The sequence below is a fragment of the Taudactylus pleione genome, unplaced genomic scaffold (assembly GCF_031769625.1).
Source record: "Taudactylus pleione unplaced genomic scaffold, aTauple2 ptg000068l, whole genome shotgun sequence".
NCBI lineage: Eukaryota > Metazoa > Chordata > Amphibia > Anura > Myobatrachidae > Taudactylus > Taudactylus pleione.
In genome coordinates this window covers 469,948-488,441 of record NW_028284470.1, presented here as the reverse complement: position 1 = coordinate 488,441, position 18,494 = coordinate 469,948, and the positions used below count along the sequence as shown (strand labels likewise).

General features: G+C 38.5%; 1 protein-coding gene and 1 long non-coding RNA gene across 3 annotated transcripts in view; one reads left to right on the top strand and one right to left on the bottom strand.

Moving 5' to 3' along the window:
• The window catches only part of NPR3 (natriuretic peptide receptor 3), a 147,385-nt gene extending 134,713 nt beyond the window's left edge, over positions 1 to 12,672 (top strand). Inside the window, exons 7-8 of the mRNA XM_088466958.1 lie at positions 1,923 to 2,010; positions 6,924 to 12,672. Coding sequence (XP_088323084.1) covers positions 1,923 to 2,010; positions 6,924 to 7,035 — 200 coding nt within the window. The 3' untranslated portion in view covers positions 7,036 to 12,672. The remainder of the gene's footprint in view (positions 1 to 1,922; positions 2,011 to 6,923) is intronic.
• Positions 1 to 18,494, bottom strand: part of LOC148534331 (uncharacterized) — a 51,145-nt gene that overhangs the window by 24,757 nt on the left and 7,894 nt on the right. The window lies entirely within an intron of this gene.

Sequence of the window (18,494 nt, the reverse complement as noted above, 5' to 3'; positions counted from 1 at the left end):
CTCCCATAAACCGTATGCACTACCATAAAACGCTGTTCGCATAATTAGGCACGCTTGCGTTCGGATCTCCACTCCCCCGTTTTCAAGCACCTTCCCCTGTTACCACCCACAAACGCCTCAATCTGTCACTCAAACTACTGACCTGGCTGTGGAGAGAGAAATTTCTGATCGTGGCTAGTTTGCGCACGCGCATTGCGAACTTTACGCATACGCAGTATAGCGAACATCAGTGGTGTACGACCGTGCGGCCGCTTCGACCGACTCTGAATGAGGTCCTGAGTCTGAGCAGTGCCCAGGGTTCACTTTTTTTTTTTTTACAAATAGTATGGGGATGCAACTTGACAGTGTTAGCAGTAACTGGTAATGTTAAATTACCCTATTCATATTCAATATAAATAATAATGTGCTGTAATTAGCGCTGTAAACAATAGGAAACACTGGGCCTGATTAAGAGCCGGACGCTATTTGCGGACGGTTGTTCCAAAAAAGGGGCCGGCTATTTAAATTGAGCGCTCGCTCTTTGCGGTTTGTTGACGCCTCTATGTCTGAGCGAGCGAACGAAAAATGCACTCGCTATTTTGTACAGACGCCCCTTTGCCGTTCGCATCATACGTCATCTCCGGTATTTATTAGATTAATCGGGTACATTGAAAGGCATCTGAACTGCTCGCAGTGCTTGTGGTAGGTTTTTCTTACTGCTATCACTGCGAGCAGTTCAGGCCAAAAGACAACCAAGTGACGTGGTCGATGACGCTCCTTTACTAATTATGCACTCCCATTAAATGCCCTTTTGACCGTTTGGCACGCCTGCGTTTGGATCTCCACTCCGCCGTTTTCAAGCACCTTCCCCTGTTACCACCCACAAACGGTACATTCTGTCAATCACATTAGCAGCCCCTCGCTGTTTTGCGAGCTCACGATTTCCGACCGCAATGACTGGTTTGCGCATGCGCATTACGACCCATACGGATGCGCAGTTGTGCGAACATCGCTCAGAGCGAACGAGCGGTCGCTTACGAGCGGCTCTGAATCAGGCCCACTGTCTTGATATTTTTTCGTAAGTGTGAAAGGCGCATTTTGCATATAAAATCATTAGATGCAAACACCCACACATCTATTATGTAGACCTAGAATCTTCTTTCCTGTACTAGTCCAAATGGAATCGACAATTAAGTTATGCGAATAGAGAGCCACGACTTTCTATAATGTATTAAACAGCTAGACAGTGTATAATTGCACCAACCTTCCAGCACAAGCAAGATATACACCCCCTAATAGGCGTATCTGTAAATGCATCTGCACTTAATGATGTCCCGCAATACCGAAATGCAAAAACGCATGTGTACGTCCAAGCCTAAATGGGTCCCACAGAGTTACTGGAACATTTTATACTGGATATATGATAGTTTGGAGGTGCAACACTTTTGCCAAGTACCAGCAAATCCATAGAGGTCAGGTAATAATAATAATCCCATCTACCAAAAGAGCAGATTGAAAAATCTATTTGCACTGTTGCACTTTTATATTTTTGTGTCTGGCGTTTAGTTCCCTACAAAAAAAAAATAAAATGAATGCAGGCTATTTCACACCCATTTGTACTCCACGCCGAAGTCACTGGCCTTTAATTATTTGCAGAAAGGAAGGAAGGATAGGATGCAGCTGCTATACCGTAACGTCCTCAGTCAATGACGTCTGCGACTTACACAACTGTAAGTCTGAATGATGCCGTCTGACCAGGGTGCTTTTTAAATCAATTTCTCACAGAATGTTAAAGATCTGATTTTTGTTGTTTTTTTTAAATCAGAATTAGCGTTAAGGGTACAGTGAAGAATTATGTAATCATTGTAAAAATCTATGCAGTTTAATCCCGTGAGCATTTTTAGGTAATACTAATATTTCCTATCTGATCTTGTTACATAAAGCATGTGGCCTAGGAGAATCTGCAGTAACTGGAATTGTAGTCGGCGCGTTTCTGGGCACAGGACTGCTAATGGCATTCTACTTTTTCAGGTAATGTTAGAGAATTGTAAATACATGTTGCTAGTGCTTACATTCAATCATACTATGTTTTATACTGTGTGTGTGTTTGTGTGTGTGTGTATATATTAGGGGTGTGCACCGGACACTTTTCGTGTTTTGTGTTTTGGTTTTGGATCTGGATCTTTCTTCGTGTTTTGGATCTGGATTGGTTTTGCCAAAACCACCCTTCCGTGTTTTGGGTTCTGGGTTTTGTGTTTTGGATCTGGATTTTTTCTTAAAAAATAAAAAAAAAACGCTAAAATCACATAAATGGGCCTTTTTTTGTTCCTACGCTATTAATAACCCCAATAACATTAATTTCCACTCATTTCCACTCTATTCTGAACACCTCACACCTCACAATATTGTTTTTAGGCCAAAAGGTTGTACCGAGGAAGCTGGATGACTATGCTAAGCGACACAAGGGGGCGGCACAAACACGTGGCCCATCTAGGAGTGGCACTGCAGTGGCAGACAGGAAGCCAATCAGCGTTATGGTGCCCATTTGCATGTAGCACGAACCCGGGAGATCCGTGCTACATGCATCTGTGTGATTGGCACAGAGCAATGACAGGTCCGTGAGACCCGTCTGTGCTGCTGTGGTAAAAAAAAAAAAAAAAAACCTGTGTAAAAAAAGAAAAAAATGGCGTGCACCCCCCCAAAAAAGAGCAACCAGCCCCGGGCATTAGTAACCCAGTGCTGGGTGTGCTTAAATACAGGGGACAAACGACGTAGGGGTCCCCTGTACTTAAGCACAACCAGCACCGGGCTAGTCAGAACCAGCGCTGGTTGCCAAAATACGGGGGACAAACGACGTAGGGGTCCCCTGTATTCTGCGCAACCAGCTCTGGGCTCTGATCCGGTCCTGGTTCTGGAAATATAGGGGACAAAAAATGAGTAGGGTTCCCCTGTATGTTCCAGAACCAGCACTGGACTTTTTCTAGCGGGGGGCTGATGCCACAGCCAGGGGAGCCCTTTCACCGGGCCCCCCAGCCGCAGCATCAACCCTGACCGCTAGTCAGCCCAGGCCGGGGATCCCTGGAGAGCTGGGGACCCCCCAATAAAGGGGTCACCCTCTCCAGGGCACCCCAGGCCCAGGCTGATAGCCCGGGGCTATCCCCGCCACCCCTGGTGGCGGTGGGTGGCGGGTTGATTGTGTGGTGTGGTGTAAATAAAGAATATCAAACATTGTCTTTACAAGTAGAACTGCAAGTCCCAGCTAGCCTGCCCCGCATGCTGGTACTTGGAGAACCACAAGTACCAGCATGCAGGGCATTAAGGGCCCACTAGTACCTGTAGTTCACCTGTAAAAAAAATGTTTAAAAAAACACAGGACACACACACCGTGACAGTATAAGTTTATTAAACATACATACACACACACACATGTACACATACTCACCTATGTAACCTGTAGCATCGGTCCACTTGTCCGGTAAAGTATCCCTAGGGGACCTGTGAAAAAAAACATACTCACCATCTCCTATGCGAGGTTCTGTCCTCTTCGTTCCAAAGTAGGCATCCCCGGACTTGGCAAAAAAAAAAAACGAAAACGCGATCCACGAACTTAGTACCGTTCTATAGAACGGTACTTCCCGAATGAGAGCTTAGCGGCGGGGTATCACCATGGAAACCCCGCTGCTAAGCGTTCATTGGCTGAGAGAGGTCATCTCCCGTCTCTCAGCCAATGAACGGCTCCCTCCATTGTAGTCAATGGTGGGAACCGCAGGGTAAACTTTAATAACCTTGTGGCTCCCAGCATTGACTACAATGGAGGGAGCCGTTCATTGGCTGAGAGAGACGGGAGATGGCCTCTCTCAGCCAATGAACGCTTAGCAGCGGGGTTTCCATGGTGATACCCCGCCGCTAAGCTCTCATTCGGGAAGTACCGTTCTATAGAACGGTACTAAGTTCGTGGATCGCGTTTTCGTTTTTTTTTTTTGCCAAGTCCGGGGATGCCTACTTTGGAACGAAGAGGACAGAACCTCGCATAGGAGATGGTGAGTATGTTTTTTTTCACAGGTCCCCTATGGATACTTTACCGGACAAGTGGACCGATGCTACAGGGTTACATAGGTGAGTATGTGTACATGTGTGTGTGTGTGTGTGTGTGTGTGTATGTATGTTTAATAAACTTATACTGTCACGGTGTGTGTGTCCTGTGTTTTTTTTAAACATTTTTTTACAGGTGAACTACAGGTACTAGTGGGCCCTTAATGCCCTGCATGCTGGTACTTGTGGTTCTCCAAGTACCAGCATGCGGGGCAGGCTTGCTGGGACTTGCAGTTCTACTTGTAAAGACAATGTTTGATATTCTTTATTTACACCACACCACACAATCAACCCGCCACCCACCGCCACCAGGGGTGGCGGGGATAGCCCCGGGCTATCAGCCTGGGCCTGGGGTGCCCTGGAGAGGGTGACCCCTTTATTGGGGGGGTCCCCAGCTCTCCAGGAATCCCCGGCCTGGGCTGACTAGCGGTCAGGGCTGATGCTGCGGCTGGGGGGCCCGGTGAAAGGGCTCCCCTGGCTGTGGCATCAGCCCCCCGCTAGAAAAAGTCCAGTGCTGGTTCTGGAACATACAGGGGAACCCTACTCATTTTTTTCCCCTGTATTTCCAGAACCAGGACCGGATCAGAGCCCAGAGCTGGTTGTGCAGAATACGGGGGACCCCTACGTCATTTGTCCCCCGTATTTTGGCAACCAGCTCTGGTTCTGACTAGCCCGGTGCTGGTTGTGTTTAAGTACAGGGGACCCCTATGTCGTTTGTCCCCTGTATTTAAGCACACCCAGCACTGGGTCACTAATGCCCGGGGCTGGTTGCTCTTTTTTTGGGGGGGGGGGCACGCCATTTTTTTCTCTTTTTACACAGGTTTTTTTTTTTTTATTTACCACAGCAGCACAGACGGGTCTCACGGACCCGTTAGTGCTCTGTGTCAATGACACAGATGCAAGTAGCACGGATCTCCTGGTCCGTGCGTGCATCTGTGTCATTGAAATACACAGCAGCACAGACGGGTCTCACTGACCCATCTGTGCTCTGTGTCACTGTCAATCACACAGATGCATGTAGCACGGATCTCACGAGTCCGTGCTACATGCAAATGAGCACCATAATGCTGATTGGCTGAGAGCCGTGACAGACGGCTCTGTCAGCCAATCAGCACTTTGCCCATTAAAGGCAAAGGCATTTTTTTTTAAATGGCCGCTCGAGGCAAAACCTCGAGATCCGACAGCAGATCTCGAGGTTTTGCCTCGGGAGAGGGATCCGGGGCAGACAGGGAGATCCGAGCTTGGGCTCGGATCGCCCCGGATCCCCGAAGTTCGGGTGGGTTCGGTTCTCAGGGAACCGAACCCGCTCATCCCTAGTATATATATATATATATATATATATATATATATTTAATATATTTTATTTATATGGTGCCACAAGTGTCCTGTAGCACCTTTCACAGTACATGAACAAATAAGTGAACAAGAAACCTGTGACATATATATATATATATATATATATATATATATATACATATATACACATATATATAGACTTTGTCTCTGTTTCCTTTCTCAAGTGCCAATAGGTGGGAAATACCCCCCACATATATGTCAACCTATCCTAAAATAGTGCTAAATAGTCATGTTTGGCAATCCATGGACATAGCGATTTAGCCGCACCATGCACCTTTCTTAATCTGCCTTAATCTGTGACTTTATGCAAATTCCTTTGCGACAAAAATACTAATCTTAAATACCTAGTACACTATAAGTACACTATAAGCGAATTTGTATGCGATTAAGACGTAAAATTCAGGAAAAAGTATGCAAGCATGGGAATTCTTACCCTTGGTGTGGTGTCTAAATTGCGCCAGGAGCCTTGTGCAACATCTATATATCCATTTCCTTTACTCCACTGTCATACACATCTCTGACTTTTTATATACTGTACACTTAAAATTTGACCTGCAACTTTTAGAACATCCCAGGTCATACTTAGAAGCCAAAAAAGGAAATGATGGCTTTTGTGGCCGTTTTATGTGCTTAATTCAAGATTATAAATGTTGAAATTTAGAGATGTGTGGGTCCGGATTTCTGATATCCGAAGACACCCAAATTTAGGAGTTCCTAGTAGAACCAGGTAAAGGTTCGGATTCACTTTTGTGACCTGGTTCGAAATCGAGTCTCAGTTTGGATGTGTTGCCGGTTCAGAACTCGGATTTTAAAAACTGAACTCAGGTTTCGGACATTTTAGCTGTTTTTATCGATTTTTTTTAAATTTAAATCCAAAACCAAAACATTTGAGGGTGGTTTTGCAAATCCAAAACACGAAGATGAATCCAGATCCAAAAGCAAAACATGTGGGTCCGTGCACATCTCTATTGAAAATATGGAACCCTCCATGGATATATAACTGAAGAAAAGTTTAATATGGTTGTTTTAGAATATACTTATACATAGAATTTGATTAGTTTTACATCCTCCTAACAATTTAAGCTGAAAAAGCTGCACATTTCCATTAATATATATTTCGTGTAAAGTATTTTTTTTTTAAGAAACATTTGTATATTTTGTAATTGACTTGTAGTGGCTCAGTTCAAATTCAAAATATAAATCTACATAATTAGCTATGAATGTTACAGTGTTTTCTTTTATCTAAGACCAACATGTTTTGCATACAAGTACTAAAAAATATTGTCTATATAACCTTGTTACTTTCAAATATTTGTTAGTCCTACCTAGTCTGTTCTTGTGATTTTCTGAATTTGATTTGAAAATAATTATTTCATGCTCATTAGAACAATAGCAATGTTTCACCACAGTTCCACCATAGACCAAAGCTATTTGCTGTAGAGTTCTGCATGAAATATCTACTTTAAAGCAATATATATTTTATTTATTATTTGCAGAAAGAAATATAGAATAACTATTGAAAGGCGAAATCAGCATGACGACTGTAACATTGGCAAACACAGACAACTTCGGGAAGATTCCATCAGATCTAATTTTTCTGCGGCTTAAACAAAAAGAAAAATTTGTATATTTTATGAAGATGCAACCAAAGACATCTCGGCGTCAGATGGAATTCTTACAGAAGAGTAGCAAAATAATATTCTTTTGTGTTTTTTCTTTTGTATTATTATTTTTTTCAGAAACTCAGGAATGATTTATTAATCATATGATGCCACATGGCCTTTTATCTCATGGAAAGGGACAGTTTCATGATTAACAAATTTGTAAAATTCAAATGTGAGCTAGATAAAAGAGAGCAATAGCTGCACATTATTATTTTTTTGTTATTTTAAATGGTCTGTATCAAACAACTTTGGGCAGTTTAAGCCACTTTTTACCAAAACATTTTTTTCCCAGCGCACACTAAAGAGCTTTTATTGACTTTAGTGAGTTAAACACAAACACAATGAAGCATTGATGCCCAAAATTCTGTCCATCTTGTAAAATATTTCTGGTTTGCGAAGTCCCTATACAGCTACCCAGTGTGACGTAGAGCTGTAAGTTAGTTAACCTTGAGTGAGCACAGGCCGTGACTGTAACCCTGTGGATGTTGAAATTCTTTTGCCGTAGAATATATTCAGGATAACGTTGCTGGACATCTTTTTCAAGTTTTATATTGTATAGGTTTTTATTTAATATTGATAATGAAAGCTATATTTGCTGAATGGAAATACATATCAATGTTTCCTCATAAGTTTCTAAAACAGGTTTAAAAACAGAAAGCAACAAAGATTCTGAGACATAGTGCCTGGAATCAATGATCTGTGAAATCAGAGTCTGAAAACTCAATTTAAATTCTATAATTTCATAGTTTATTTGTACTTAGATTTTTTTTATTTTCATATAGAGCATATGATATGTGTAGCAAATCTATTATTTTAGTTGGATATTTCTGAAAATTGTATATTTTTACAATAAATTAATTTGTCTTACTGCAAACAGAGAAACAATTGGACCAAAAACTATATATTATTTATCAAACTGATAGAAAATTACCTTGTGTTAGTACGTAGTACTGTACTATACTGCATAAACAGTGTGGTCAACAGTAAAATTCTCAATATAGCACCCGCACTAGAGAGTTATAAAGATTATCTAACAGGTAATAACCCAATTTGGGTTTGCTATACCACTAAAATACTTGTGAAATAATATAGTCTCAAAAGCATCATCTTTTAGTAGCTCTTTAGGATACAGGTTTTGTTGTCTGGGTTTGAAATTGACACACTTTTTTCATTGTGCATTAAACCTGAACTGTTAAAAAAAAATTCTATACATATTTGCAGATAAAATATAATTATATAGGGCTACGATTACACAGCCTAATTCACCATAAAGCTGTTTAAATCATTATATGCTAAAAAGCCTTCGCATCTCATTGACACAAGTATTCTATTTTAAATGCATAACCTTGTGTCCTAAAATCAGACATTTAAAAGTTGCTGAAGTAAGTAAAGTTCATAGTTTTTGAAAAAAAAAATTATATTTATGTCAAAGATTTATGATTTAATCCTCCTTTACATGGGCGATGCCTGGATGAGGGGAGGGCCCTCATTATCGTAATAATACCGTGTCAGGAAATTTACATGATTTGGCTTTATTGGGAAGCAAATAGCTATTATGTCTGAAATTGAAGCATTTCTGGAAAAAAAACAAAGGCCCACAGACACCACCAAATTTGGAGTCTGATAATTTTATACTGAAAACATAAAAAAAAATGTAAATATTATCATATATTATTGTACAGTAAAATAACTTAGAAGTTTTTGTAGACAGAGAACATTCCAGTTTAACCTTTTTTACTTTAATGTTATCCTGCATTTTAGATGTTTTTGTTTGTCATGTTAAAGGTGAGGATAAGAGCTGACATCACACAAAGTAGAATTTTTGATCAGTGTTCACTGTAAATAAATAGTAGATTATTTAGGTAGAATTTGTCTGACAGTCATGTTTAGGAAATACTGTACTTTTGTTCCTACTGTTGTGGATAGGTATAACAGGTTCCAAGGACACTGCTAAGTAAGTGCGGCCGAACTCTCAACATTAGTAATCACTCCAACCATGCACACACACATTATACAATTTCTTTAATAGTTTAGGACATTTCTATTTAGTTGTGTTATGCCTTTGAGACACGCACCACTTTAGTTAAATAAAAATGTTGCAAAAACTAATAAAAATAATAAGAAAAATAAATATGTTGCAATATAACCAAGGTACAATGCTTGAGGCCTGTGTACTGAGCAGTTGGTAGCAGGGCCAAACAGTAAATCTATTATTGGTGCAAATTTAATTTCTAAAATGACCAAATTATCATCAAATTTTAACAGTAAAATCATATAAGCAATAATGATAAAAACACAACTGTTAAAAATATAATATACTTTGTAACATTAAAAGCATAGCAAAGATTTTAACTAGATGTTATCATACAAGAATGATAAAATATAAATTGTGAACAAGATAGGAGGCACCCAAGTGAGCAATTGAGCTAAATTAATATTGAAATTTCTTCTTGTACTGTATAAAATGTTTTGGGTGTCGCTGTTAGAATTTTAGCGCATATTGATACAACCATACAGTACTGTATGAAAAGCCTTAGCAAACATGGAGAATTTTAATGCTTGAAAATGAAATAAGTGCACCTTTCATATTTCATACATTTGTTGATGTAAGTTATAAAAACATGGATAATTCTGCAAGGCAATTAGTATAGTAGACATTGAGGACAATTTTTTCAAAAATACAATAACTATGCCTAAATAACATATATTTAATATCTGATGGATTTTTGTCCTGTAATGTGATACAAAATGTTAGCTTTGCTATGATGTATCAAGTTTTACTACATTTTTATCTTATTTAGTATTTTACTGTGCACCTTAATAGATTAACTATATTAAACTGATTTGATTTGAAACTGGACATATGTAATCATATTGCCTGTCATTTATTTAGTCCAATGGGCTGGTTCAATTAGCTGTGAGGTCCTGGTAGTAGCTTCACACTTTTTTTTTCAGTGTGATGTTTACGTAATGATCTTTTCATTACCATATTTGCTGGTAATGTACAGTAGATAGAAATTTATCACACAAGCCTACTATGGTTCCTCAAGGCTAATTTAAATGTCTAGATTTTTTTGTGGCATAACACTAGAAAAGCGCATTATTAAACTTTTGACCATTTTATTTTCTCTTAATATTGAGTGGGGATCATATTTAATTTCTGGTATTTCCTTGAAATCAAATGGCTGACAGTGCTGCAGTATAACTTTGTTTTCTCTGAACCACTATTGTTTGTGTCAAGTTTGAAAGAGAATTTAACAGTTTAGAATATAACTGGATAAAAAAAACGAAAAAAACAAAAACAGATTTCCTTTCCCAAACTTTTAGGGCTAATTTTCAGGTGTTGAAAAACAATGCTAGTTAAGTAGTCACAAAAACTTGTACTTTGTAATTACTTTTAATGAGTTCAAAGCATGTTCTTAAAGCCTCTCCAGGAATGTCTGAGAGACTTAAAACATATTATCCCTGATGCCAGGCCAAAATGAGAATTTATGGGCAAATCTTGTCTCCAATCTCAACTCATTACAAAGTGGCGATATGATTCACATCATTATGCTACAGTGAGCAGAGGGTGCTGGCATAAATATATCCCATTCACCCCAAATTAGTGGAGCCCACTACCCCTCTTCCCAAGGGGGACTTCATTAATTTGGTTTCAGGCGTTATTGCTCTTGAGCACTGCAGGCAACATTGACATTGAAAGTTTCCATATGTACAGGTCTTACATTGAGCCCCATAGAAACTCGGGAGAAAATGCAACTAGAAGGTACAATTTTGCACCATGGCAAACCATGCTGTGCTGGGGAAGGTGGAGGAGGGGATTTAAAATATGTGGAGTTGGCGTGGCATAGCTCAACTCCATATTGCAGTGTTAAAATATAGATATCCAGTTGCTTAGTGCTGTATGCGAAAGCAGGCAGTATTACCTTGCATGCAAAATTAAAATGCATTTACACCTCAGGATCACAACATGGTTTCTCCTGGTGCAAATTTTGACCATTTAGCTCCTGAATGTAAATCAGATCTATTAATCTGTTAAAGTATGTTTACTAGGCTTTAAAAAAGTGCAGTGATCATAAAAAAGTAACACATATAAGATCCCTTTATATATTTCTTTTATGTGCATTTAGCTTCTGCAACTCTCTACAGGATCGCATTTCACATTTTTGTTAATGTAATCAAAAATAAGCTGGTATTTTTGGTTTATATTAGATCAATTGCCATATATTTTTCTTTACAGGATGTGAATTATCTTTTATGTATTTTATTGTCTCATTTGTGTTAGTACCTTACTATATGAAACTAAACATTTTCTTTAATTCCAAAAGTGAATTCAGACACTGTGGTCATTTGTGGGGCAACGCGTTTGACTCCTACTGACAGACAATTTCATATTTTGTCTAATCTACAGATAATAGTTTTTGTTTACTGTTAAACACAATTATTAACAGCTTTAATATACAGTATAATATGGTTATTATGCTACTAAAGGGGATCATACCCTTCATACAAAAAACTGTGCTATTCGGAAAACAAATCTGACTATACGCTATTAGCCATTTAATTGCATCAACTTTCCAGGTTAAAGTATACCAATGGGTCGCAAAGTACTTGGGTATGTTTGGTCAGCTATATATATTCATTATATACAGTATAGGGAATAATCACAACATGATCGCCACCTCCTGGGGTAGATAGGGAACATATAAGGAAGCATAAGGAAACTGGCAGAATCCAGTCCAGTTAAGTTTAAGTACTGTAGTTGACAGGTAGATTTATTAATTGGTGATTAAAGGAAGTAGGCACACATTTTCCCACATAGGGGAAAAGCAAAAACAAAACATGAAAACAAAGTCCAGTTCTTACTATATAAATCTCTTAACAACTAGTGAGTGGGCTGTGTGTGCAAAACAGCCAAACTTTTACTCCCAATTATTTTCATCATAGATCAGCATAGTTTTTGTTCCCCAATTTAAGAGCAAAGTATTTGCTGATTGCCTTAGTTTGTATAAAGACCTGACAGCTGCAGTCAATTAATTAGTTTGATAAGCCAAATCCTGAAATACTAAATGGCTGACCCACCCAATATGCAACTACTCAATCCAGGACTCCCTTCCCTGCTCTGTGTCTGAACCTAGACAATATTTATAGTCATTCATTACTCTTAATGCATTGGTCTAGAAACACATATAAAATCCTGTTGGTGCAAATGTTGTGATATATAGTATATGTGTAAATATAATTTTATACAATATTACTGATGAATAGCACAGTTTTTCTTATGCAGTGTTGAAATCCCTATAGGAGTACTCACAATCTAAAATATGCTATTGTACTGATGTAAGTAGAACTGTCTGCATATAATGTGATTTATTTATTGTCGTCTTTTTTTTTTGTAGAGCGTGCATATTCATGATGTGAATATGTTTACTTAATGTAATATAACTGTAAAAGTGATGAGTTGGTCAGTTGTGCTTTGTGTGATATCTGTTCACTAATGTGTACATCTTTGTAAGCATTTTTTTTTCATAGCCAAATGCAATGATATGTTCTAATTAAAAATAAATAAAGCTAGATGTTGTTTGTATAATGTGGTTTATACTAATAGGTGTGCTGGTTAGTTGACTTTATACCAGAAAAAAAAACCTAAATGCAAAGCAAGGTGTAAATTGCAAAAATGTTAAATACAAGTTTAATTTCATTTAATAGGACTTCATTGTATATATTTTTTTTTAGAAGATAAAAAAATCTAAGACAACAAGAGTTTTTTGTTTTGAGACCATGCCAATCAAGTCTTGCGGTGTTTTTGTTTTTTTTACTATGTGACTATGAAAAAAAAACACAGTCAAAACCTTTGCAGTTAGTGGACTGGATTTTACATTTTTCAGTAGATGTTATAAGGTCAGAGATAGACTCAGGAATCAGTGTAAAGAGAAAAACTAAAAATTCTAGAACATAGTTGAAAATTTTACTATGTGAAACAAATATAAGGCTATGGCTTTTATTTTAACAGAATATAGAATAGATTTACAGATGTTGATATTTTGAGGATTTAGAAGTTAAATATTTTTTTTTAAGATGGTGACTGATGTTCAGGCTATAGCAAAAATGTAGTTGCAGCAATCAGAACTCCATTGAGAGAAATCCCTGGTGATGTCCCAATAGTGATGTCACAGGATTACCACTTTTTATTATCTAGAATTTAAGTGGACAAACCATTAATTTATAAATGTTTATATATACTTGATTAGATTAACAGAGATGTTACTTTACTTTTTGGTGGGATAGTCATGATTTTCAGGGACCAAAAGATGAGTTGCCTACAGAACTGTGGGGTATAGCTTTTGGAAAAAGGGGTCTTGTTTGGGTAGTTCAAGGGTGTAGCCCGACATATTGTGATTTAACTTTGTCAGATTGGCAATGGTATATTTTTTTTTAAATAAGAAATAATGAAGGACACAGGAAATGGTAGCCAGATTTACGAAAGTTGCAATGTGGCCACATCATTGGATCATAACAAGGGGTATCCTGCTTTACACCGTCATGTGAAGCCAAGAGACTGCCTAGGATGTAGAGACCCTGATTTTGGAAAGCATGGTGTAAAAGACTATCACTTGACTAGTACTCAGGCAAAGATCTTACTCCCCTTTTGAGTTAATTGGAAAAACACCCTCACAGTAGCAGAAGGCCAGGAAAATTATTTTACCTCATCAGAGAAGCAATGGATATTCTTCACATACATTTCAGTATATTTGTTCATCGGGCTCTAATTGGAGTGAGAACATTAACAGAAATCTATTTAGTACTGGAGTTAGGTTATGGCTCTTTCACTCAAAAGTTCATACTGTATGTCAAAAATGTAACTCATTGGATGGGTTTATGGATAGAGATGGACAAATCAAGTTGGCCAATTCAGCCACAGTTCAACAAATTGAAAACCAGTGCAGATTTGTCCCAAATGTATCTATTACTTTATATACTAATGGAGATTCAGGCCAATCACAGTGCACTGAATATGGAGAAGCCAATCAGCAAGGACCAAGAAAAGTCTCCTGTGTATAGCCTTATAGAGGCAGCTTAGATTCCTCTGATGTTCATTCTTCCTCTATTTGTAAACACTACAATAACATTGGTGATTATGATATGGGTTGTGTCTTATCAGAAGCCTGATCTCTGACTGATCCATAATTTATTTTCACTCCTGTTTTGTGCACATGTGCATATATTAAAATTATTACCTGATTTTCCTGTTTTTCGTTACCTATAGTGACTCACAGTATTTTGGATGCCTATAGAATTTTGTAGGGTTGCTGTAGTTTTTGGCCTGCCACTCCACCAGAGGTTGAAGATGACTGATAGGAAGTGGCTGAGATGGAACCCAGGGAATCAAAAGAAAGCACAATTTCCAAGTACAATAAAAAAAATAGGTACACATTCATTTACTATCATGCAGGATTTTAAATCAATAAAACAGTAATAAAACCATTGTACAGTATTAGTCATGGAAATTATTTAACACAAAAACATATATCTAATTTCCTGGAGATTTATTCTGCAACGACCCTACATGGATTGTGCCTACTGATCCAAAGTAGCAGCCCAACTGTAGCTACTTCCAAGGAAAAATATTGCATATTTTATATACTAACGTATGGTATAATGAACAAAAAAATCCACTGAATACCTAATCGATTATGAATATAAGTAAGTTTATTTTATCATCGTCAGTAGAGAGCTACGTCATTAGAGCCAATTAGTATGATGTTTGCCAGAAGTATGTACTCTTTACATAATGTGACTACAAACAGAACTGGCCAAAGACTCACGAGTGGACAGCTCTGCTTAATGTAAATGTTGCACAAGTGACAACTGTGGCATTTAGTACATTTTACCAGTAAATCAAGACTTACAGCATGTGCAGTGAGGATTCGAATGAAAATGTCGGAACTGCATTACAGCTAGGAAAATATACCTAGATAAACACCAACAGAAAATATCAAATTAACATACTAATAAAAGTGAACAGATGGACAGTTTAATCTGGGACTTGAGTCTCCTAGTACATCTTTGGAGAATGTAATTGAAAAAAATAATAATTCTGAATTATTTTCCAGGAGATGCAATTCAGTGTACAATGTGTTCCTCACTGGCTAAACACCTTATAAATAAATCGGTTATATAAAAACACTGTGTTCTGTGGAAGTAAAGCAATGTTATTTCAGTAACTGGCCGCTAAAGTGCTAAGTTGTATCTTGTGTGTCCGAGATCCGGTCAGAATGTCGACATTCAGAAAGTCAACATGGTTAAAATGTCGACATGTTCATTATGTTGACATTTACCATGTTCACACCAGAATATCATATTACATTACTGTTTTTTGATTATTTTTAGGGTTTGTTTTAGAGTTAGGTTTAAGATTAGGCTAGTAGAAATATATATATATTGCGTTTTACATAAAAAAAACATTTTTGTAGGGTTTTTTTGGCTGCTGTATATATGTTTATATGTCAATAGTTTTGACAGTGGTTCATGATATGAAAAACTAATTATTTTAATATTATTTTATACAATTTTCAAACAGTAAGGCAGCGTTTTTCAACTGCTGTGCCGTGGGACGCTAGGTTCCCAAGTGTGCCGCCAGAGATGCCCACAGATAATCACAATAATATAGAACTGGGGTTGGTATAGGAAAGTAGGTTGAAAAACGGTGTGGGGTTTCCCCTATTTTCCTTTGACCATCACCGGGTTGAACCAGCCAGGGATTAATGCCATAGCAAGGGGACACACAGCGTGAGATTCTCCTGCCATCACATTAACCAGCCCCAAACTGGTCAGTCCTGTACTCAGAAACTGGGGTCCCCAAAACTAAAATAGACCCCTCCCTCCTGAGGAACTACCAGCCCATGGCTATTCCCTGCTCCCCTGGTTGTTGCAGGGTTAATGGTTAATAATATTGTTTGTTACAGGTAGACTAGAAATCCAAGGCAGCCTGTCCCTGCATGTCGGCACTTGTGGAACAACAACTGCCAGTACGCTCGGACATTAAGGGCCTGCTGGCACCTGTAGTCCACCTGTAAAGAAAATATTAAAATAACCACAGATGTCATACTTACCAAATATTAAAATAACCACAGATTTCATATTTACCATATTCTTGGGTTGCCTACTCTTCTGTCCATGTAGGCATCCATCAGAAAATAAACCGAAAGCATGAGCAATGTGCAATGTCTAACCTGAACTGACGGTCAGTAGTGGGCAATGTCATTGGAATGAATAGGAAAAGCGCTGATTGGCTGAGAGTGGGCACTGTCATAGCAACCGACTGCTCTCAGCAAATCATTGCTTTCCCATTCAAATCTATGAATCTATGACAGTGTCCCCGAATGACTTGTCAGTTCTCGGAAGCTATGTACATAATGTGTATGGATGTCTACATGAACCCAAGAGGAGGCCACACAAGGATTTGGTAAGTGCAGTATGTCATTTGTGTGGGGTTTTTTTTGTTTTGTTCTTTAAAAACAACAAAATATTGCCAACAGCCAGTGTGTGTGTGCTGTGGTTATTTTTATATTTTCTCTACAGACTATAGACTATAAGTGCCAGTGGGTCCTCATTGCTTTTACGCCTAAGTAGCCTGCACAGATCATAGTGAGCTGTGCAGTGCTTCTGTTTGGACGGGTTTGCCATAGTTTCTTTAATTCTCTTAGCGTCGATTTTGCACTGGAAGATCAAAACCGATAGCATGTAAAGCTGCAAAACCCAACTGACTTTGACGTCGGGTCTCAATTGAAGCAGAAACCCGACAGATTATAAAGAGTCATTTTATTCTTACAGCAACATATAGCGATGTCCATCGTTTACCGTCAGTTTTGGTTTAGAACCAAAACCGACCTTTACTAAATTTAAGTTTTAGTTGGTTGGTAGCTAACAGTAATCAAAAGCACATAAATTATTGATTCAAAATTATAAATGGGTCTGAATCCTGGATTTTATGCCATCACTGGGAATTGTACGGCATGAGGAGAAAGACACTGCCGGTCTGATTCATTGTCTGACAATTTTTTTAAAATTTCTAATTTTATCTCTGAAGAACCTGCCGTGACATTCTCGTTTTGTATCAAATTTGTTTGTGGTTTATTAATAAAATGCTGGCCCACACTGAGTCCAACCAGCAAATTAAAGGCCCAATCAAATCAAATCGTACAGATACAAATTACAAGATACAAAATGCAAGATACAGAACATCAACGCCTGTGACAAGTGGCTGTCCAGTTTAAGATGTATGCTGCTATTTAGTCCTCTAGAAGAAAGTTCAGGAGCTGGAGACTATACTTCAATATGTACTAAAGGAGGAAAAGCTGAGATGAGCAACTCAAATGATCTGTGCTCATCATAGTTAAATAGACTCTGCCTGTCAAACACACACAATAAAGGATGATGCTACTCTATATCTGTGGAGAATCTGCCAGAAACGAGGCCTATATACCTGTATGAGAATCTGGTCTTGGAAGATACAGAGCATGAACACCCCAGTAAAGTACAGTAATACAGTGCATCCGGAAAGTATTCACAACGCTTAACTTTTTCCACATTTTGTTATGTTACAGCCTTATTCCAAAATGGAATAAATTAATTTTTGTCCTCAAAATTCTACACACAATACCCCATAATGACAACGTGTAAAAAGTTTTTTGAGATTTTTGCTAATTTAATAAAAAAAACAAAAAACAAACAAACTTAGAAATCACATGTACATAAGTATTCACAACCTTTACTCAATACTTTGTTGATGCACCTTTGGCAGCAATTACAGCCTCCAGTCTTTTTGAATATGATGCCACAAGCTTGGCACACCTATCTTTGGGCAGTTTCGCTCATTCCTCTTTGCAGCACCTCTCAAGCTCCATCAAGTTGGATGGGAAGCGTCGGTGCACAGCCATTTTCAGATCTCTACAGAGATGTTCAATCGGATTCAAGTCTGGGCTCTGACTGGGCCACTCAAGAACATTCACAGAGTTGTCCTGAAGCCACTCCTTTGATATCTTGGCTGTGTGCTTAGTGTCGTTGTCCTGCTGAAAGATGAACCGTTGCCCCAGTCTGAGGTCAAGAGTGCTCTGGAGCAGGTTTTCATCCAGGATGTCTCATTGCTGCATTCATCTTTCCCTCTGTCCTGACTAGTCTCCCAGTTCCTGCCACTGAAAAACATCCCCACAGCATGATACTGCCACCACCATGCTTCACTGTTGGGATGGTATTGGCCTGGTGATAAGCGGTGCCTGGTTTCCTCTAAACATAACACCTGGCATTCACGCCAAGTAGTTCTTTTTTTTTTGTTTCTCATGGTCTGAGAGTCCTTCAGGTGCATTTTGGCAGGCTGCCATGTGCTTTTTACTAAGGAGTGGC